Source organism: Sorex araneus, chromosome 1 (genome assembly GCF_027595985.1).
Source record: "Sorex araneus isolate mSorAra2 chromosome 1, mSorAra2.pri, whole genome shotgun sequence".
Lineage (NCBI taxonomy): Eukaryota > Metazoa > Chordata > Mammalia > Eulipotyphla > Soricidae > Sorex > Sorex araneus.
Window position 1 is genome coordinate 236,756,379 of NC_073302.1, and position 22,306 is coordinate 236,778,684.

The 22,306-nt window shown below is 46.8% G+C and overlaps 1 protein-coding gene across 3 annotated transcripts in view; it reads left to right on the top strand.

Annotated features, from left to right (window-relative positions):
* The first annotated feature begins 11,038 nt into the window (after positions 1-11,038).
* Positions 11,039-22,306, top strand: part of N4BP2L1 (NEDD4 binding protein 2 like 1) — a 28,886-nt gene continuing 17,618 nt past the window's right edge. The window contains exon 1 of one of the 3 annotated variants that reach the window (XM_004604536.2): positions 11,039-11,489. In XM_004604536.2, coding sequence (XP_004604593.1) covers positions 11,284-11,489 — 206 coding nt within the window. In that variant the 5' untranslated portion in view covers positions 11,039-11,283. The remainder of the gene's footprint in view (positions 11,490-22,306) is intronic. The other 2 variants (XM_055133118.1, XM_004604535.2) reach the window with 2 other exon arrangements.

Here is a 22,306-nt window from a genome sequence, read left to right on the forward strand (position 1 = left end):
TTTCTCCTTCTCAGCCTTCAATCTTACCTGCTTTTACTAGAGAAATAAATAAGATTTATCTTTATGGAGAGCTCCTCATTTATGGAGTAATCTGTTGCAGGACCATGAGGGTTGTTGACTGACAGGTTGTTTATTTTCCTAATGTCTGCAGGGAGTGACTGAGAGACTTTAAGGGGAATTGGGACAGAAAAGGGTAACGGTTCTTTTATATCAGTTGCTAGTGTTTATATCAGTTGCTAGTGTTTTTAATATGCCAGAGGCAATGCTATGGGCACATTTTGAGATAAAGAGTAAAATCAACACTTAGCAAAACATTATGAAATTAACAGTTCAGAATAGTCCATGTTTTTTGACTGTTCATGTCAATGCAGCTGTGGAGAAAGTAGATTCATTTGGTGTGCCCAGTTAGTAAAGCCACATATGGTTTTTCTTTTCTTTTTCTTTTTCATGTTTCTATTTATTAATTTTGGTGAAGCAAGATAGTTTTTATTGACACTTTTTAAGAATGATGTAAGGGAGAGAGAGAGAGAGAGAGAGAGAGAGAGAGAGAGAGAGAGAGAGAGAGAGAGACATACTTCTCCAGAGTGGAAATAGGCAAGCAAAGAAACATAGAGACAAGAAAGTGAGATACATGTTCAAGGAAAAACATGGGTTTGAAGAGCAAGTCTACTCTGTATGTTTTTCTAAACATTACTTTTCATTTCCTGTGGAGGCCTTGTTGCTTCCCAAGCATATACTGACACATGCTGAAACACTTGACACACACACACTAACAGACACACACAGATGCTGACAAACACACTAACGGGCTCTGAAACATGCTGACACGCTGACACACTGACAGATTCTGACACACACTAACACACACTGACATGCTGACACACTGAGACATGGACACACACAATGATAGATTGTTTTTGTTTTAGGCCATATCTAGTGATGCTCTGGGTTTACTCCTAGCTCTGTGCTCAGGAATCACTCCTGGCAGTCTTGGGGGACTATATGGAATGCTGGGAATCAAACCCTGGTTAGCTGCCATGAGGGCAAGCACCCTACCCACGATACTATTGCTCCAGCCCCAGACAGACTGACACACACTCTGACATACACAGAGACACTGACACACGCTGGCATATGCTGATTGATACACATCAGTGACACACACTGACACTTGCTGAAACACTGAAACATTGATACACTGAGACACAGATACACACACGCCGATGCACACTGAGACACGTGATGCATGACATGTGACACATGACACACACTGACAGACTCTGACACACAGTGAAGCACTACTAGCACACATTGAGACACTAACACTCACTGACAGACTGACACACACTGAGACATTGACATTTGCTCTGAGAGATTCTAACACACGCTGAAACACTGACACGTGCTGAGACACTGACATGCTCTGAGAGATTTTGACACACGCAATAAACGCTGAAACACATGCTGACAATGCTGACACACTAGCACACACATGCTGACACACGCTGAGGCACTGACAGATGCTGCCATACATGGAAACAAACATGAGATACACTGTCAGGCTCTGATATATACTGTTGCACACTGACACACACAATAGTTTAAATCACACCAAATTGATGTCTGTGGATTTCATGTTTCTTTATCATGTTGAGGCTGTCCAAATATGCATGAAATGACAGTGCAAACCTGGACTTCATGCAGAATATTGATTCTGCTGTATTTTTACAATAATTTCTAGACAAGACTTGAGCCTGCTTAAAAACATAAGAGTCCCTTAAACTGCAAGTACGACTGCTTCCAGAGACTGCTGTCTGATGAGAAAGAACCAGGGACTGACATAGATCATATGCATTGTGGTTGAAGAGTAAGTGTAAAAAAAAAAAAGCCTGTTACCATGGCAACCTATGTGATAAAAACACGTGTGATGTTTTTATTTCCTTTAAATATCGATCTTTTTGTGAAATACAACACAGCTTAGAGTGTTGCTCCTAGCTTCATTTTATGAGATTATTGGTTTGAGCACATTTTAGAGCATCCTGTCAGCATACTCCTTATGAACGATTTCCCCACCCACAAGATTCCAGTTTGTTACATGGTAACTGCTAGTAATTAGAAGACAGGTTAGAATTAAATATCAAAAGATTTTCTAGGAAAAAGAGGTAAATCATGTAGACAAACTCGTACTATATTTTATATTTTAAAATTAGCATCAAGCTACGTTAAAATAAACACATTGCACTTTTTCAGCAAATGCCAAAATTATAAAACAAACACAGCTGCTACAATCTTGGTGTATATGTATCTGCGTTTGATAAGAATCGAATTCACTGTGCGTTTGCCATATGCTTTCTTTCTTCATTTAAATTCCTTTCAAAGGGCATTCTGTTTCCATCCTTCAGCTCTAACTGTATAGAACCACTTAAAACATTTTTATTTCTCTTAAATCTGATTCTGCTGAAGGAAGGAAGTGACAGAAAGAACAACTATTTGGGAGAAATGTTGAGAGATTTGGAAAGTCCAATAGAAATGTGGAACAAAGATAGCTGGAAAAGAAACAAGTGGCTTTATGGAATTTCAGGAAATGGAAGTAAATAAATTGATTCACTTGTTCAGTGAATACTTGAGTTACTGTCATTCAGGCCTTGTTCTCTGCAAAGTGTGATAGTGAAAACGTTCTTGCACTCATGAAGTTCCCGTTAGGGTCAGACTTTGGAAAGGGGGACCTGAGCTGTAGTGCAGCAGGTAGGGTGGTCGCCTCGCACATAGCTAACCTAGTTCCATCCCCAGCACCCCAGATGGTCCCTTGGGCCCTTCCAGAAGTGATCCTTGAGTACAGAGACAGGAATTCGTAGCCCTGAGCATTGCCGGTGTGGCCCCAAAATAAAACAAAAGGGAGCATTTTTTTTACCCAAGGTGGCCCCATGTGGCATGCAGGAAGTGCAGACCTGTTTGACCATGGTCAATTTGGGCATTTCTTCTATCTGCTAAATATGGATATTTTAGGTCATGGACACTTTCTGCATTATAGTTTGGGTTTCCTCCCATTTGCTTCCTACATTTATGTTCATCTGCCCTGTGCAACTCCTTTTTAGAACCGATGAGTGGCTCATGCATCACGAGACTGGCCTCCCACTTGTCATGTCTTTGGCTAATGGACCACTCAGTGGGCTCAAGTGGGTCAAGAGGAATTTAGGAAGGAGGAAATAGTAGGAGAACGAAGTTGACTTTGGCAGCTACAAGGTCCTGCCTGCTTCCAAGTTCTTCCTGCGGGTCAACTGGTGGTGACTTAAAATCCTTATTTAAGAAGGGTAACTAAGAGCTAGGAGGAGGATGGGAGAAGAAGCTACAGCTGTCTGCCGTGTGACCTAAAATAAATTACCCTCTCTGTGCTTCTGTTTCTTCACCTGTAAATAAATTTGTCATTGGGATATAAATGATGAAACAAAATAGTACAAATTCCTTAGTGTAGTTCTTTAAACATTATATACATATATATATATATATACATACATACATACATATATATTTTTGCTTTGGGGCCATACCCAGGGGTGCTCTGGGATCACTCCTGGTGGGCTCAGAAGATAGGGTGTCAGGGATCAAACTTGGGTCAGCTGTGTATAAGGCAAACACCCTACCCACTATACTATTGCTTTGACCCCTAAAAATAACAAAATCTTCATAAGAGTTAATTCCTCTTCCCAAAATAACTTCTTGGGATAAAGTACGTTTTTGAAGTGATTCTGGCAGGGAAAAAAAAGTGTTGTTTTCTGGAGAGCAACATATTAATAAATATATTAAAACATTTGCATAAAATCCTTATTTAAAATAGTTATCTTCTGGGGACACACCCAGTGGTGCTTAGAGAAGCATATGCAGTCCTGGGGTTGACCAAGTGCCAGGCCAGAACCTTCACTCCAGTCCTATCTCTGTGGTTTCACTGTATTATTGCTAACTTCATAATGTTAACAGCTGAATCCTCAGGAAATAGTAACACAATAGACTTTGAATTTAGAGTAAAGAGGTTGAATAATGTCAGTGAATTGGTCCATTTTTTTTTTTAAGGCAGGGTGTTTTTGAGCTATACCCAATGGTGCTCAGGGCTGACAGTGCTCAGGGAATCCTCTGTGATGCTTTCACCCCTGTACTTTCTCTCTGACCCCAAAGAACTGGCTCTTGAATAAGCTAGGAGCTGACTCCTGAAGGAACTGTGAGAACAGTGTGAAGCTCTGGGTGCTAGGGGAGTGGCAGAAGTAGAGATGCAGCCGAGGAGCCTGAAAACAAACTCTGTTGATGTCATCAGTTTGTCTGGACATGTCTGTTCTGGTGTTGATTTGTAGATGAATTTTCTGGTCTTGTTGCTGTTGAAGATCCTGATTATCAAGAAAAGCAGACTTCCTGAGGCTGAAGCAATAGCACAGTGGGTAGGGTGCTTGCCTTGCACAGTGACCAACCTAAGTTCTAATCCCTGGCATTTCATATGGTGCCCCCCTGACCACCATCAGGACTAATTCTTGAGTGCAGAGCCAGAAGTAACCCTTGAACATTCCTGAGTGAAGGCCCAAAAGGAAATAATGAAAAAAAAAAATCAGACTCCTCAATGCAGACCCAAAGGATTATTTCCAGAGATGTTATACTCAATGGATAACAAAGTCATGTGGAGAATTTGTTCAACCATTCTTGATTAGGTATCTGGAAAATTAAAAAATATTCAAGAAAAGCAGTAACAACTTGAACATATTACAAAATTTTTAATTTAATTTTTTGGAGGTGGGGTTTGTTTCATACTCAGCAGCGCTCAGGGCTTACTCCTGGTGGGGCTCAGAGGACCATTTGGGGAGTGGGGGTTTGGGCCCCAGATCAGATGCATGTAAACAAACACCTTATCTGCTGTATCATCTCTCCGACTGTTTACTTTGGTTACATTCAATATTTCAACACAAACCTCACTATTGTTGTTAGGAGTACCCCACTAGATTCAGACCTACTGTGAAGACAAATAAGGTTTTGAATTTCTGTACTTTAACAAGAAGTCCAGGGAGATTTCTTCCAGATATTAGATAATTGCAGGCTTGAAAACCCAATCTGTGGTCGTCTTAATATGGCGGCCCCCGCGCCCTTCATCCCCGGAGAGAAAGAGGCGAGAGAGAGAAATACCTTTCCTCTCCTGGGCGGGCACGGGGCCGAGGCTTAGTTCTCAGGCTGGAGACATTCTGCGAGGAGTTGCTCACACCGAAAGACCTCACCCTTCTTACCTTCCTGCCCACTCCCCGTCAGATCTCTCTGTCCAGGCTCTTCTCTGGGGTGGGTTTGGCTGTGTGCATATTCAGCTTCAACAGACTTGCAACTGACCTTCCTGTTCAGAGCCCCACCTCAGGCCTCAGATCTAGTTCTTGAAATTGTAGAGACTCACTGCCCTGTAGCACTGTCATCCCGTTGTTCATTGATTTCTTGGTAGCTTTCCGGGCTCTCCGGGAGGGATGGAGAGACAGAGGAATTGAACCCGGGTCGGCTGCGTGCAAGGCAAACACCCTACCTGCCGTGCTATGTAAAATAACGTTGCTTTTTGGCTTTCTGTGATGGAAGTTTTGTTGTTCATTTTGTTGTTTTGCTAAGTGAAAACATCTTTGCTCTCTAGTTTCCATATACTGCTGTGATAGTCTCTCTTATAGTTTACGCTTAAGTAGTGAAATATCTCACCTTCAAATATTTAAATTTCATTATTTTTAGGGAGGCTATGGAAGCTAAATACTTGTGTTCATCTGCCATCTTTTAATTAATTTATTTTTGGTGTCTAGATGGAATCACTGACCTCAGACATGCAGAGCTCTACCACGGCTACATTCCCAGCCCCCATCTGCAATCATTATTGGAGATATTTATTTATTTATTTATTTGTTTATTGGCTTTTGGGTTGCACCTGGCAGTGCTCAGGGAACTCTCCGGGGTGCTGGGGATCAAATCTGGGTTGGCTGTGTACTAGGCAATCACCTACCTGCTGTACTATTGCTCTGACCCCTAAATGAACATTGCTAAGTCAACAAATAAGACTTAAGTAAGTAAAAAAATAAGTCAACAAGTAAGACAGGCAAAGGAGGATGCAAAAGTGAGAGAATAAAGGGAAATTCTTTTTTGGGGCAGGGGGTGGGGACACACCCAGCAGTGCTCAGGGCTTACTACTGTTCCTGCATTCAAACATCACTCTTGGCAGGGCACCAGACCATATGCAGTGCTGGGGATTGAACCTGGGTCAGCTGCCTGCATTGCAAGCACCCTGCCCTCTGTGTTATTCTTTGGCCCCAAGGGTTGGAACATTGTACCATGTAACATTTGAAAGGGATCCCACAGTATTCAAGCTCTGATTGGACAGCGTTGGAAGCTTCACCTCCACTTCAGACTTTTCTGCTCTTTTGGCATCGTGGAGTGTGTTAAGGGGAAACCAGGGGCAGACTTCTATTGACGCAGGCTAACATTGGGTTGTTTGGAACTGTGGGATAGAGGGTTAAATTCTGCTCTCTACCAGCTCTTCTTATGAACCCTCTTTATTTTTCCACATCTTTATTGGTTAACAGTAGCAATTAGAGAAACAATGGAATATATCTTCATGTGCCAATATGACCTTTAGGATTATTTTCCTCCCATCCATCAGAGTAATGGCTTCTAGTGCAACAAAGTAAAACTAGGCTGCTCATCATGTTACAGAGAAACCAAATGCCAAAGTGGAATCATTGCTTGAGTGGATTGAGTACAAGGGACCATGAGCATGGCATGCGTTGACCAGGGCGTGAGCATCCCTCCAGAGGTGGCCACGGTGGAGGGAGTCCTCCAGCAAGGAGCTGAATCCAGCTGCCAGCAAGTGGGCACGCACATCTCAGTCATCTGGCCACTCCTCTGTAGCGTTATTCCTCGCTGATGTTATCACTTCTCTCCCCACTCTCCTCCCCTCCCCTTCCCTCTCCTCCTCTCCATTTTTGGGTCAAACCTGGCAGGCGGTACTCCTGGCTGTGCTCAGGGATGACTCCTTGAGGGCATTCGCAGACCTGGAATTGAATCCAGGCCTGCAAATGCCCTTCCTGCTGTACTCTCTCCGGCCCTGCCTTTCTCTCATTCCTTTCACTCATTCCTCTCTCCCTTCCCCTCTCTCTCTTTCTTTCACTTTCTCTCCTTCCTTCCTTCCTTCCTTCCTTCCTTCCTTCCTTCCTTCCTTCCTTCCTTCCTTCCTTCCTTCCTTCCTTCCTCTTTCTTTCTTTCTTTCTTTCTTTCTTTCTTTCTTTCTTTCTTTCTTTCTTTCTTTCTTTCTTTCTTTCTTTCTTTCTTTTTATTCCTCCAGTGGCACTGAGGGCTTACTCCTAGCTCTGTGCTCAATGCTCACTCCTTGTGATACTTGAGGACCATATGTGGTGCTGGGGACTAAATTTGAGTTGTTTGCTTGCAAGGCAAATGTCCTATCTGCTATCCTATCTCTCCAGCCCCCAGTATCTCTTTCTCCTTTCTCTCTCTTTCTCTCTCTTTCTCTTTCTTTCTTTCTTTCTTTCTTTCTTTCTTTCTTTCTTTCTTTCTTTCTTTCTTTCTTTCTTTCTTTCTTTCTTTCTCTCTTTCTCTCTTTCTCTCTTTCTCTCTTTCTTTCTTTCTTTCTTTCTTTCTTTCTTTCTTTCTTTCTTTCTTTCTTTCTTTCTTTCTTTCTTTCTTTCTTTCTTTTCTTTCTCTCTCTCTTCCTTTCTTTTTCTTGGGTCACACTCAGCAGTGCTCAGGGCTTACTCCTGGCTGTGTGCTCAAGGATCACTCCTGGCAGTTCTCAGGGGACTGTATGGGGTCCTGGGAATCAAACCCAGATCAGATGTGTGCAAGGCAAATTCCCTACCTGCTCTACTATTTCTCTGGCTCTGCCCCCAGTATCTTTCTTGAGTCTAGTATTTATTAAATGCCAAGTTCAGACTCATCCAAAGAGGAGGAAGTTCAAGCCACATAAAACCAATGAACACCTTCTGAATGTCAAGCACTTTGACAGATTCTGGAATGACAAAGGAAACTTTCACTACTCTTGAGCCTATAGGCCAACGGGGGATACCAAATCAGAAATCCAACTTTAAACAATGTGGTTTCAGGGAATAGATCAGGGGAAACAATCTGAACTTGTTTCCTGTTTAAATATTGGGGTTTGAGAGAGGGCATAAATATCCCAGGTCTGCCGGCCCTTTTCTTCTCCTTCAAACTCTCCTTGGGCTGGGACTGGAGAAATAGTACAATGGGTAGGGCACTTTCCTTAGACACGATCAACATGGGTATGATCCCTGGCATCCCATATGGTGCTCTGAGCACCTCCAGGAGTAATCCCTGAGTGCAAAACCGGAGTGAGCCCTGAGCATTGCCAAGTATAGCTCCCAAACAAAACAAAACCAACCGACCAAAGGGGGGGGGGAACTCACCTTTCCCTGGGCCTCCATTCTCTCCTGCCCTAGCATTCTGATCCTGTTCTCTTCCTCTCCCTCAAATACTGTTGTGCCCAGTGGTGCCTCCTTTGCTGTCAGCTGTGTCCCCTTTCTGCTCATAGGGCAAAGATTTCTAAAGTGCTACCTCCAGCTCACACATCTCTTCTGAGCAATCGGCTTGTATTTTCTAGCATCTGCTCGGTTGTTCCTTCTACAGACTAACTGTGCCTACCTCCCTAGCCCCCCACTGTCTATCCTGTCCCATGCTGCCTGTTCCACTTTATGTTCTTTTGTTTTTGTTTTCAGGGGGTGGGCACATCTTGCAGTGCTCAGGGTTTTACTCCTGGCTCTTTGTGCAGGGATCACTTCCACAGAATGATCTCCCACAGAGACCATAGGGGGCGCTGTGAATAGAAATGGGGTTGACAGTGTGCAAGGCAAGCGCTGTACCCACTGTACTATCTCTTTGGTCCCTGAGATCTCTTTATGAAAGAAAGCAGAAACAGACAGAAGTCTCACAAAGCCCTGTCCAACAGAAATATAACACCAGCCACATTTTTGCTGTGTGTGTAGGTGTGTGTATGTGTAGGTGTGTGTAGGGGTGTGTGCGCGTGTGTGCGTGTGTGTGTATGTGTGTGTGCGGTTTCGGGCTGTTCCTGGCTCAGTGCTCAGGGATTGGTCTTAGTGGTAGTGTTGGGAATAAAACCAAGGCCTCCTGCACGCAAACCACGAGCTCAGTCTCTTGAACTGTCGCCTGCCCGCACATATCTACTTTAAAGTTTTCTAGTAATCACATCAAAAAGCAAAAAGATGAAACAGATGAAATTTAAATGTGCAATACAATTAATTCACCCAACACACTGGCATTTTAACACATACTTTATGAATTGATGGAAAATCTATTTTTAAAAAAGTATCGATGGGAAGTTTTACATTCTTTTTTTGTTTCTTCTTTTTTCATGCCTAACCTCAAAATTCAGTATGTGTTTTCAGGGCCAGAGAGATAGTACAGCACTTGCCTTGCACATGACCTATTCTGGTTCAATGTCTAGCACCACATATAGTCCCCTAAGCTCTCTAGGAGTGATCCTTGAGCACAGAGAGGAGTAAGCCCTGAGGACAGCAGGATAAGGTAAACAGAACATCACCCCCCCCACCTTCCCCCCACACACTATATAGTATATGTCTTAATCTCACTATTGTTCATTGGCCACATTTTAAATGCTCACTTACCATATGTGGGGGATGTGTTCCTATGTTGGACAGGTGTAGAAAGAGAAAGGCCGTATCTGAGGCTGGGCAAATAACATTTTGCAAGAGGTATGACGGGACTCATGCACATTCTAAGCATCACTATTTTCATGAACCACTATGCATTCCTTGTACTCTATTCAGAGAAGCTTTTAAAGTTCCAGCAGTGCTAAGAAGAACCACAAAGTACAGGAAAGATCTCCAAGGGGGAGCAGCTAATCTTCCTGTGCCCACTCAGGAGCCAGCGGGGTCCCAAGGAGAAGCTGCAATTTCCCGCACAGACTCTCCTAGAATAGTCCTCATCGAAGCTCACGGTGAAATTAATCTCTGAGGTTTGTTTCCGAAGAGGTTGCTTCTCGGTTCCTTCTGGAAACTTCGTGTTATCAGACAGGAACAAAATGTACTTACAATAACTATTATAGCCAAAGGCACCGCAGATGCTGGATTCTTCAGGATGATCTTCCTTTTTTATTTTTATAATATTTCTTTCTTCAAGTAAAACTAGTCTATTTGGGAAACAAAGGGAGGGAAAGAGAGAGATACGTACCTGAGGGAGCACAGGAGCTTCTTCCGAACGGGAAAAAGCAAAGCACACATCTCGGACTGGCTCGGACCATTTCCCTAGAATGGGGAAATACGCCTTAAACCAAGGAAATGACCACCTCAGGGGGAGATGCGGGCAAGTGCCAGGGCAATTTCCCCCTTTTCTTTTCTTTAAAATACCCCCACCCCCCCATCACCACCATTCAGTTTTTAATTTGGGTTCAGAGAAAAACGGTGGTTCCTCACTCACAACCCGGGTGTGAAATACTGGCGGTGCAACTGACGCTCACCTGTTGGCGGAGCGGCCGGCTGGACCCTGGACCGGGCAGAGCGCGGGCCGCGCTGGCCGCTCCTTCCCCGACGGCTCCCGGGCGGGCGCCTTCCCCGCGGAGCCGGTCCTGGCGTCCGTGCGCGGTCGCAGGGGCGCTTGGGGGGAGGAAGAGGAGGTTTAGAGGTACGTGGAGGTCCCTCGCTCTCCACCACTGAGAGGCCGGCCCAGCCGAGTGAAAATGGAAAAGACCCCGACTCAGAAAGGGTGGCGCGGCAGTTGGGGCGCCGTCCAGATGTTGGGGCTCACACAGCGGGGGCGGGGAGGGGTGTGCGTGCACGGGGGCGTGTGGAGAGACAATGGCCTTTACTGTTACTCTTCAAAACGTTTCTGTCCTTTCGGCGCCACCCACCAGGATCTCACTGTCCCCGCCCGTCGAGGGGGGTGGGGGCGGGGGCCGAGAGAGACCCTGCAGCCCCGGGGCTGCGGACCGCTTCGGCCCAGGGTGCCGGCGGGGCCAAGGGCACTCGGAGGCCGGGGCGCTGGGGTGCGGAGAGGTGGCGGGGGTGGGCTGCGGCCCCGGGTGGCCCCTGCGGTCCGCCTCCCCGCGGCCCCGCTTCCCAGGTGGGGACGCCCCCTCGCACGCGGGGCGGGTGGGAAGGAGGGGCTGGGCCCCGAGCACCGCCCCTGCATCTATCACATGGCCCGAGAGCCACAAAAACAACAGCTTTGGCCGAGACCCTGACTTGAGGACGGGAGCCCCGGGCTCTCGGTGCCAGCCCCCTCCCCATGGAGGAGAGTTTTCTGGAATCCTTCGGGAGGCTGAGCTTGCAGCAGCACCGGCAGCAGCAGCAGCAGCAGCAGCCGCCGCCGCCGGCGCCTCGGCCACCGGCCCCGCCGCCCCCGCGCGGGACCCCCCCGCGTCGCCCCAGCTTCCGCAAACACCTCTACCTCCTGCGCGGCCTGCCCGGCTCGGGCAAGACCACCCTGGCCAGGTAAGGAGCCGGCGGGGCGCGGGACTCCCCTCCCGCCCGGCCCGCCCCTGCCCCGCGCCCCCGTGTCCCGGGCCCGAGGGGGCCCCCGCGGCGCCAAGCCCAGGCCCAGGCGGGTGCCCGGCGGGCCCCGGGCGCGTCCCTGCTCGTACCCCGGCGGCCGCGCTTGGCCACTGCGCCCTGCGCCAGCCCCCGATGGCAGCGCTCCCTGCGCGGCGCGGCCGGGAGCCAGGCGGGCCCCCGGGGAGCCTGGGCCGCCCCCCTCGGCCCCCGCCTCCCGGCCCCTCAGCGATTTTTGTGCGCGAAAAACCAAAACCAAAAATAAAACCCCACCAATCAAAGAAACCGAACCGGCGGGGACTGCGGAGAAACCCGCCCGGCGCGCAGGCACCCCGCCGCCGGGTGTCAACAGGCGTTTTCCGCCGAGCGGGGAGACGGGGGGCCGGGGGAGGAGGTTGCACCTTCCGGGCTAACCTCGCGGGTCCAGGCTGTCCCCCGCGGCGGGGCGCGCAGGTGCCCCGGGATGGGGGAGGGGCGCGGGCACCCCAACCTGTCACGGACCGAGCCCGGGGCGGGCGCCGAGATGGGTTTACTCGCGATTGCGTAAGCCGCGCGCCCCGGGACCAGGCTGGGCGCCTGCTGTCACCGCGCTAGGCCACCGCGCCCGCCGCAGCGCCCTCCGCCCCCTGGACGGGGCCCCGCGGCCACAGCGACGCCGAACGGCTTGTCCTCTGGCCGCTGCTGACCCGCACCCGCCCGCCCCGCGGCCTCGCTCTGCCCGTCTGCTGTCCCATCTGCTGTCCCTCTGCTGTCCCTGGGAGCCCGCGACCCCGCCCCGCCGGGAGACGCGCGCTCGACCCCGGCTCGCTGGTTCACCTCTCCGAGCGCGCCCCGTTTTGCACCTGGTTCTGCTTCCCGGTGAAGTTTCTGGCAGGCGGGGCCGTGCTCCAGGCTGCGGAGCGCGGTGCGTGCGTGCTCAGCGGCTGGCGCGGCCCCTGGCCCGCACACGGCTTACCGTCCCCTTGCACGCAGCACCCGCGGGCCCGGGAGCTGCTAACCCGGCGGGGAGGACGCTGAGCCCGCGCGAGAGAAATCTCTAGGTTCGCTCGTGGGAGCTCGCGTCCCCGGGGCCGGAGCTGACGGTGACAGGCGGATTCCTGGCCTGCTGTGGCAAAGCTTTTAGCATAATATTGTTACAGACGTGGAATGAATGGGGGGCTTCCAAAGGGCGGCTGGTACCTTTCCTTTTTTTCATTCTTTTTTTTTTTTAAATCGGTTTTTGGTTCGGTTTTGGGATGGCCACACCTGGGGGTGCTCAGGAATTTACTCCTGACTCTGTGCTCAAGGATCACTCTTGGACGGCCCATCGCAAGTTCCCTGCCCGCTGTATGATCGCTCTGGCCCGGGTACCTTCTTTTCTCTTTTCTTTTCTTTTCTTTTCTTTTCTTTTCTTTTCTTTTCTTTTCTTTTCTTTTCTTTTCTTTTCTTTTCTTTTCTTTTCTTTTCTTTTCTTTATTTTGGGGTTTTGGGCCACACCTGGCTCTGCGCTCAGTAATTCCTCCTGGCGGTGCTGGGGGACCATATGGGATGCCAGGATCGAACCCAGTCTTTCACACACCTACTCACGGTACTATCTCTTCAGGCCTCCTGGAACCTTTTCTTAAAATAGCATTTCAAAAAGTCTTTCTGTCCCTTTGGGAGCTGGAGAGTGCAGGGGCCCCCTGAGAACCCAGCAGAACTCGGGGGTTTGGTGTGTGTGTGTGTGTGTGTGTGTGTGTGTGTGTGTGTGTGTGTGTGTGTGTGTATTTCAGGCAAGGTGGCTCATCTTTAGCAGCCAAAACTCTTGGCAGTCAGTTCTTGCTTAGTTTCACTTTGGCTTTGCTCATGTGTGACCTGTCACACAGTTAATGTCAAAGAGAAGGAAGTAAACAGCTTCGGGCAAGATTTTGCTGGTCACTTACTCAGGAGGAAAGTAGTACGAGTGGAAGGTGCATAGCCTGGGACATTGGTGGAATGGGGTTTGACTTCTCAGTCCTCTTCTGGCAGGAGAGTGCGACACTCTAGGCCAGCAGGTGAGCTGCCTTCAGGCTCTCCAGCCTCCTGTACTTTTTTTTTTTTTTTTTTTTTTTGCTTTTTGGGTCACACCTGGCGATGCACAGGGATTACTCCTGGCTCTGCACTCAGGAATTACTCCTGGCGGTGCTCAGGGGACCATATGGGATGCTGGGAATCGAACCTGGGTCGGCCGCGTGCAAGGCAAACGCCCTACCTCCTGTGCTCCAGCCCCAAGCCTCCTGTACTTTTAGGATTTGAGGGTGGAGGGCCCAATTGGTGGTGCTTGGGGGCACCATCAAACTTCCTGCTCTACACACTCAGTGTGCAGGGACCACATCGTGCCAGGTTTTGAACCAGGGTCAGCTGCATGCAAGGTCAGTGCATTAACCCCTGGGCAATCTCTCCGGCCCTAGGATTTTGTTTTATTTATTTATTTTTTGGACACTCCTGGCTGTGTTCAGGGCAGACTTGTCACTCTGAGCTCAGGTTATCACTTCTGGCTGGGCTGTGAGGACCCTATCGGGTGCTGGCATTCGAACCCAAGTCAGCCATGTGCAAGGCAAGCACTCTACCCACTCTCTCCTGCCCTGACCCCAGTATTTCTTTTTTTTGTTGTTGTTGTTGAATCACCATGAGATGGGGCTGAAGCGATAGTGCATTGGTAGGGTGTTCGCCTTTCATGCGGCTGACCTGTGTTCGATTCCTCCGCCCCTCTTGGAGAGCCCGGCAAGCTACCGAGAGTATCGCGCCTGCACTGCAGAGCCTGGCAAGCTACCCGTGTCGTATTGGATATGCCAAAAACCAGTAACAGTAACTCTCACAATGAGAGATGTTACTGGTGCCCGCTCAAACAAATCGATGAGCAAAGGGATGACAGTAACAGTGACAGTGAATCACCATGAGATACAATTACAAGCTTTCATATTTGGGTTATAATCACACAATGATCAAACACCCATCCCTCCACCAGGGCACATTCTCCACCACCAATGTCCCCAGTATACCTCCCTTTCCAGCCCTCCCTCTGCCTCCATGGCAGACAATTTCCCCCATACTCTCTCTCTATTTTGGGGCATTATGGTTTATAATACAAGTACTGAGAGGTTATCATGTTTGGTCTTTATCTTTCAGCACACATTAAGAGGCTTTCCTTATTCTACTTCACATTCCTAGGACCTCTGTTAAGCTTTAGCTATCCACATACCCAAGAGTCTGTCTCTGGGCTCTTGGTTCTTGACCCCAGTATTTCTATTCCTGGTTCACGTTGGCTAAGCAGAAGACAGTAGAGGGTAGACCTGCTCGTTAGAAACCATGTGGGCGCCGCCTGGGAGTGTGCTGACTGTGCCTTCAGAGCTTCCTCAGGAAAACTTTTGGGGACTGGGGCAGTCACTGGCCTCATTTTCGTTCTATGCGATGCTCAGAAAGGTTACATTTGTAGAGTAGATTCTTCTGACAAATTCTAGTTGGCAGACTTTAATTTTTTTTTTAATTGTTGTTGTTTTGGTGCTACACCCAGTGGTGCTCAGGGCTTACTCCCGGCTTTGGGATCTCCGGGATCACTCCTGGCAGGGCTTGGAGGACCATAATGGGTGACCAGGATCTAACTGGGACCAGCTCCATGCAAGTACCATACCTGCTGTACTGTCTCTACAACCCTCGACTGTGCATTTATATAGGAAATAAGGGCTTTCTCTTTTTTTTTTTGGGGGGGGATGCTCTGGCTCTGCACTCAGGAATTATTCCTGGCAGTGCTCAGGGGACCATACGGGATGCCGGGGATTGAACCCTGGTCAGCCACATGCAGAGTAAATGCCCTACGCGCTGTGCTATCAATCAAGGGCTTTGTAAGTCGCCACAGCTCAGCTAGGAGGTTTGAGGTGAGGATGGAGAAAAGTAGTGGACAGCTTAGGCTGTGTGCTCAAGATCTTCTTTCTACATTTTTCTAGGGATTGTGTGGGAGATGGAGAATAAGAAAATGCTTTTTATTTTTAAATAGCAAACAGATGTAGAAAAGTGTTTGAAAGTATGTAAGGCTATCTTGTGAATTGTTGGGTTCTAGGAAATGTGTATTTTCTTTAACTTTCGTATTTTCCAGGTTTTCTATCAAGAACATGCTTTATTCATGAGTCAGGTAAATAAATGTTTCTTTAAAAGTTGAAAAGGCTTATATATAAAAATTATAACTTTTTTTTTTTTTTTGCTTTTTGGGTCACACCTGGCGATGCACAGGGATTACTCCTGGCTCTGCACTCAGGAATTACCCCTGGCTGTGCTCAGGGGACCATATGGGATGCTGGGATTTGAACCTGGGTCGGCCGCGTGCAAGGCAAACGCCTTACCCGCTGTGCTATCTCTCCAGCCCCCAAAATTATAACATTTTAAACTGATTGGGCTGGAGCGATAGCACAGCAGGTACGGCGTTTGCCTTGCATGCGGCCAACCCAGGTTCGATTCCTCTGTCCCTCTCGGAGAGCCTGGCAAGCTACCGAGAATATCTGGCCCGCATGGTAGAGCCTGGCAAGCTACCCATGGGTTGATATGCCAAAAACAGTAACAACAAGTCTCACAATGGAGATGTTACTGGTGCCCACTCAAGCAAATTGATGAGCAACGGGATGACAGTGATACAGTGATTTAAATTGATTATAGCTTTTATAAAATTAAAGAGATTTTGATAGACATGGATTCACTTTTTTCCTGCATAACTTGTTTCTCATAAAGAATCAATGTTAGGGCACTGGAGAGAGATTAGAATGGGTAAGGCACTTGTTTTGCATGCTGCTTGACCCAGGTTCAATCCTGGAACCACATATAAGCTTTGTCAAGTGATCCCTGAACACATAAGCAAGAGTAAACCCTGAGCACTGCCAGGTTTAACCCCGTGACTCTGCTGCAAATAATAAATGTTAATTATTGTTTAGATTAGACAGTAAAATGCTTCTTAAGTTGGGGTTTTTTGTTCATAAAGTTTTTTTTTTTTTGCTTTTTTTGGGTCACACCCAGCGATGCTCAGGGGTTACTCCTGGATTTGCACTCAGGAATTGCTCCTGGCAGTGCTTGGGGGACCATATGGGATGCCGGGGATTGAACCCGGGTCGGCCGCATGCAAGGCAAACGCCCTACCCGCTGTGCTATCGCTCCAGCCCTGTTCATAAAGTTTTAAATTAATGTCTTATCCTCCAGATCAAAGTTAGATTTTGTGCTTTTCATCTGTTTGTTTTCCTAGTTTGATAGCACCTATTTAAATTTCTTGGCCATATTTAAAAACAGTTGAAATCTTATTTGGTTAAAAAATATTGGGATTGGGGCTTGGGCAATGTACAGTTGGGAGGGTGTTTGCCATGCAAGCAGACGTCCTGGTTCAATCCCTGTCATCTCATATGGTCCTCCAAGCCCATCAGGAGTGATCCCTGAGTGCAAAGCCAGGAGTAAGCCCTGAGCACTGCTGGGTGTGGTCCAAAAAACAATTTAAAAAAAGTATATATGGGTGGAGGATATGGCTCAGTAGTAGAGCACGTGCCTTGCATATATCGCTCTGGACTTGACCCTTGGCACTGCAAAAAAGGATTTTTTTTAATGACACATCAGAGTGCTAGTGAATTACCATGGTCCCTAAATCTGTTTTATTACCCCTATCTCACTCAACAACCATTACAAAATAAGTTCTTGTTTTGACCTGTAAGTCCCTCCAGGAAGTTCTCCTAAGTCAATGATTGGACAAGTGCATAAAGATAGAGATGTATTCATCAGGAAGGTTTTTAATATGTGTGTGTATGACAAGCTAAATATGCAGAAGGATGGGCTTGGAATGTAAGAGATGCAGGCTGTAAAGGACGCTCAGAACAAATAATACTCACTGCTCCATTAAATTACAAAGTCTGTTAGTAAAAATTTTTTTAGGAATTTATTTTCTTTGAAGGACGGGTAGCCAAACCTGGCAGTACTGAGGGCGCCCTCCTGGCTCTGTGCTCAGGAATCACTCCTGGCGGGGACTGAACCCAGGTCAGCCTACCAGCACAAACACCGACCCATTGTTTTATCTTCCCATCAGGAAATATTTTCAAATTCACGAGACTGATTTTAATGGCATTCTTATTAAGTGTTACACTGTTTTCACTCTAAATTGCTATAAATTGCTATTGTGTCATTCATGACAGTTTTATCAGTTAGTATGAGAATTAGCATAGGTCACTTGAATTTCAATTCATGAAGTCTTTTTTCTTTAAAATAGAGCTAAAAAAACAAACAAACACTGGGGCTGGAGCAATAGCACAGCAGGTAGGGTGTTTGCCTTGCATGAGGCTGACCCGGGTTCGATTCCCAGCATCCCATATAGTCCCCTGAGCATCGCCAGGGGTAATTCCTGAGTGTAGAGCCAGGAGTAATCCCTGTGCATCGGTGGGTGTGACCCAAAAAGAAAAAAAAAGTAATATTTCATTAACAAGGGTTTGTGTGTGTGTGATTACCATGGTATGTAAGATACTGTTGCAACCTGCATTAATTCCAACTACTTTAATTATTATATACGAATCAGCATTAGTATATAATAATGAGAACATTCAAAACTAGTTGCTTGTTTAGTAGATTATATGCCAGATTAGGTTAAGAGCGGGACCCTCCATAGGACAAACAAATACAGTCCATTCTTGTGACTAAGCAGGGAATGGCACTGCAGCCAGTGTTGGGGTCCCAGGCCAGGGAAGCCAGGGAGCTGGTGGGATAATGAGGAGAGGGCTAGTCTCTCCATATGGAAATGATCCTGGGCTGCCCTTGAATAAGAAGAGGATGTGGCTGAACCAAGAAAAGAATTAATAGCATTAATTAGTGGGATGGAGATAGTAATAGGGAGTGAGTTGTTCTTCTGGGATTGTGAGGAGAATGGCTTGACCGAAGTGGTTGCTTCATATAAGTGAATTAACAGATCTAGGGACAGATCATGGAGAATATTAAAAGTTGGAAAATGAAGCCTAGAATTGATTTGGATTTTTATGTCATTGGATTTATTTTTTGCTTTTTTTTTTGGGGGGGGTCATACCTGGCGATGCACAGGGGTTACTCCTGGCTCTGCACTCAGGAATTACTCCTGGCAGTGCTCAGGGGACCATATGGGATGCTGGGAATCGAATCAGGTCGGCCGCGTGTAAGGCAAACGCCCTACCCGCTGTGCTATAGCTCCAGCCCCTGTCATTGGATTTTTATGTCAAGATCCATTCACTTTTGAGCAGCACTGTCCATGTGATTAGCCCACTGAGAAGAAAAGACCGGAAGCTTTCATGCTTCTCCTACTTTACTCTTTGGCTATGACCTGAAAATTTGCATGGTAGCTATAGAGTCATCTCAAACCATAAAATAAGAAAAAACGGTTCTTAGAAACATGAGCACAAAAATGTATAAATCTGTAACTGTAAAAAAAAAAAAAAAAAAAAAAAGAAAAAAAACGGTTCTTGGTGGACAATTGAAATTGGATCAGTAGAAGGGGCATTTGCCTAGTATTTGAGGATCTGGGTTCAAGCCAGATGGTTTTTGAAGTTTGGCTGTATCTTTTCTTTTGCTCTCCTTCTGATAAAATATTTTAAATACTGTGTGTTTGGTTTATATTTGATCTTGAGTTTAGATTAAATTTCTTAGTGTTATATTAGGAAAAAAAAAGATGCATTCACTTGTGAGCAGCTGTAGAACTGTTCCCACAGCTGACCTGCGAACTCAGCTTGCTTTGAACCCACCCTTTGCTTGGGCTTCAGTAAAAGCATCGTGCACCAGCTACTCCCCTCTGTGTTGTCCTGTGCCACATGTATGTGTGTGCATGCAAAAATTTACCTCCCCCTTTTAAACATTACAAGTGCAAATCTGTGGCCTTGCATGGGATTGTGCAACCACTGTCACTAATTCACTTTTTTTTTTTTAATGACCCAAACAGGAACTCTGTACCTTTTAAGCAATAATTCCCCATTCACCTTCCCCTCAGCCTCTGGGAACCTTTGGTCTTTCTTTCTTGATTGGGTTTCAGTCAGATAATGTTCCAACACCTGTCTTTTCACCAGTGTATATTTACTACCACCAATCTCCTCAGTTTCCCTAAAGGGATATACATGATAACCTTTCAGCATCTGTATTGCAATACCATAATGAGAGTGAGAGAGAGACACACAGACAGACAGACAGACAGGTAGGCAGACTTTTTTTTTTTTTTTTTTTTGCTTTTCATGTCACACCTAGAGATGCTCAGGGGTTACTCCTGGCTCTGCACTCTGCACCCTTGGCGGTGCCCGGGGGACCATATGGGATGCTGGGAATCGAACCCGGGTAGGCTGCGTGCAAGGCAAATGCCCTAGCCGCTGTGCTATTCGCTCCAGCCCCCATTTGTTCTTCCTGACTGTAAATTCAGTTACTCAAATCCTCATGTGAGTAGAATCTTACAGTGTGTATGCTCTTGTATGTTCGGCTTATTTCTCTAACCCTGATGCTTTCACACTTCAGCTGCCATTGTTGTCTGTATCAGCATCTCATTTGTTTTCATATTCATTCTGTGTAAATGCTGAGAAAAGTTATGTTTTTTAATTCTTCTGACGATTTCTAGTTGGCAGACTTCAACTGTTTTTATTTAATTGTTAAATAAATTAAAATAAATAAATAAATGAATTAAAAAATAAATTTAAAAAAACTTTTAAAAAAGTTGTGGTTTTTTTTTTTTTTTTGAGCTATATCCAGCAGTGCTCAGGGCTTACTCCTGGCTCTGCACTCGGGGATCACTCCTGGCAGGGCTCAGGGGACCATATTGGGTGACAGGGATCTAACCAGGGCCAGTCAAGTGCAAGGCAAGGACCTTACCCACCCTACTATCTCTCCAGTCCCTGGGCTGTGCATTTATACAGGAAATAAGGGAAGGAAACAAGGACCACCTTCTTCTTCTTCTTTTTTTCTTTTTTGGGTCACACCCGTCGATGCACAGGGGTTACTCCTGGCTCATGCACTCAGGAATTACTGGCGGTGCTCAGGGGACCAGATAGGATGCTGGGAATCGAACCCGGTTTGGCCTGGTGCAAGGCAAATGCCCTACCCGCTATGCTATTACTTCAGCACCCAAACAAGGGCTTTCTAAGCAGCTGAGCCAATCTGGAATTCACCTGTCAGGGTAAGTTTTATTGTCACTTTTGATGATAATGTTTTTTTCTGAGATTTAAAAATTATCAGGAACTTAGATTTTTTTTATTAATGTGCTACTTTGAAGGTAATAGTAGATGAGATTTAGACTTTAAAATAAGTGTTCCTATTAGGGGGCTAGAAAGCTAGACAGCAACCAGGGTGCTTGCCTTTCCCAGGTTCAATGCCCCGGTGTCACGGAGTGATCCCTCCCTGAGAATAGAGCACGAGTCAACCTGAGCACAGCTGGGATGGCCCCAAGACAAAACAAAGGAAATGTTTTCCTATTTGTCCCAATGAGCTCATCTTGACTTATGCTGTGTTGGAGAACAGTCTTGTAGTCAACACCTAACATCCGCAGGGTGTCCTGAGTCTCTTCCTTCTTTGCTCCTGTGACAGGTTATTGTATAACTTGCCTTAGTGCCCTGGGTCCCTCTAGGCATGTTAGCAAATTCTCTATAGAAATGCACGATTCTTGGCCTGTACAGACTCTAGAGGAACTTCTCAAAGACGTGGTTTTTCTAACTCCAAGTTATCTCAATAACTTGTCTCAGTGAGGTTGAGGGAAGAGTGAAAGTCTGATGGAGCTGGAGAGACGGTACAGTGGCTAGGGCACTCGCCACACATGGCTTACCTAGGTTTGATCCCTGGCATCCCACATGGTCCGCTGAGTCCCCAGGAGTGATCCCTGAGCACAGAGCCAGGAGTAAGCTCTGACCACGTCTGGGAGTGATTCCCATTCCCACCCAAAAATGTTTGTTTAATGTCTAAGTTTCCCTCATAAAGGCCTCTGTCAGGGGAATGACTTGAAGTGTCATTTCCCTCACCTAATAGGCTCACGAAATGGGAGATTCTTTCATTCATTTGTTTATTATTTGGGGTTTAGGACCACACCTGGCTCTGTGTTTAGGTGACTAAGCAGAGTGATCATCTGCAAGTAAGATAAATGCCTTATCCCCTGTATGATCCCACCCCTTGTACTATTTGTCTAATATCTAGGGAAATTTTTTTAGAAATTTTTTATTAGTGAATCACTGTGAGGTACAGTTACAGACTTACAGACTTTCGTGCTTGCATTTCAGTTATATAGTGGTCAAGTGCCTATCCCTCCACTAGTACCCAATTTCCACCACCAATGGTCCCAGCATCCCTCCCACCACCCCGACCCCACCCTCCCCCCACCCCACCCCTCTTCTGTGGCAGGGCATTCTTTTTTGCTCTCTCTCTCCTTTTGGGTGTTGTGGTTTGTTAGTAGAGGTATTAAGTGGCCATCATGTTCAGTCTATAATATACTTTTAGCCCGCATCTCCCATCCCGAACGGGCCCTCCTAGCACCCTTTACTTGGTTGTTCCTTCTCTATCTGAGTTGCCTTTTCTAAGGAATTTTTTTTTGTTGGTTGTTTTAGGGGCCACATCTGGCAATGCTCAGAGCTTACTCCTGGTTCTGTGCTCAGGAATTACTCTTGGTGGTGCTTGGGGGACCATGTGAGGTGTCCAGGATAGAACATGGGTTGGCTACATGCAAGGCAAGCAAGCACTTTATCTACTATCCTGTTACTCCAGCTCCCTAAAGGATATTAAAAGAAAAGGGGGGGGGGGCTGGAGGGATAGCACGGTGGGTAGGG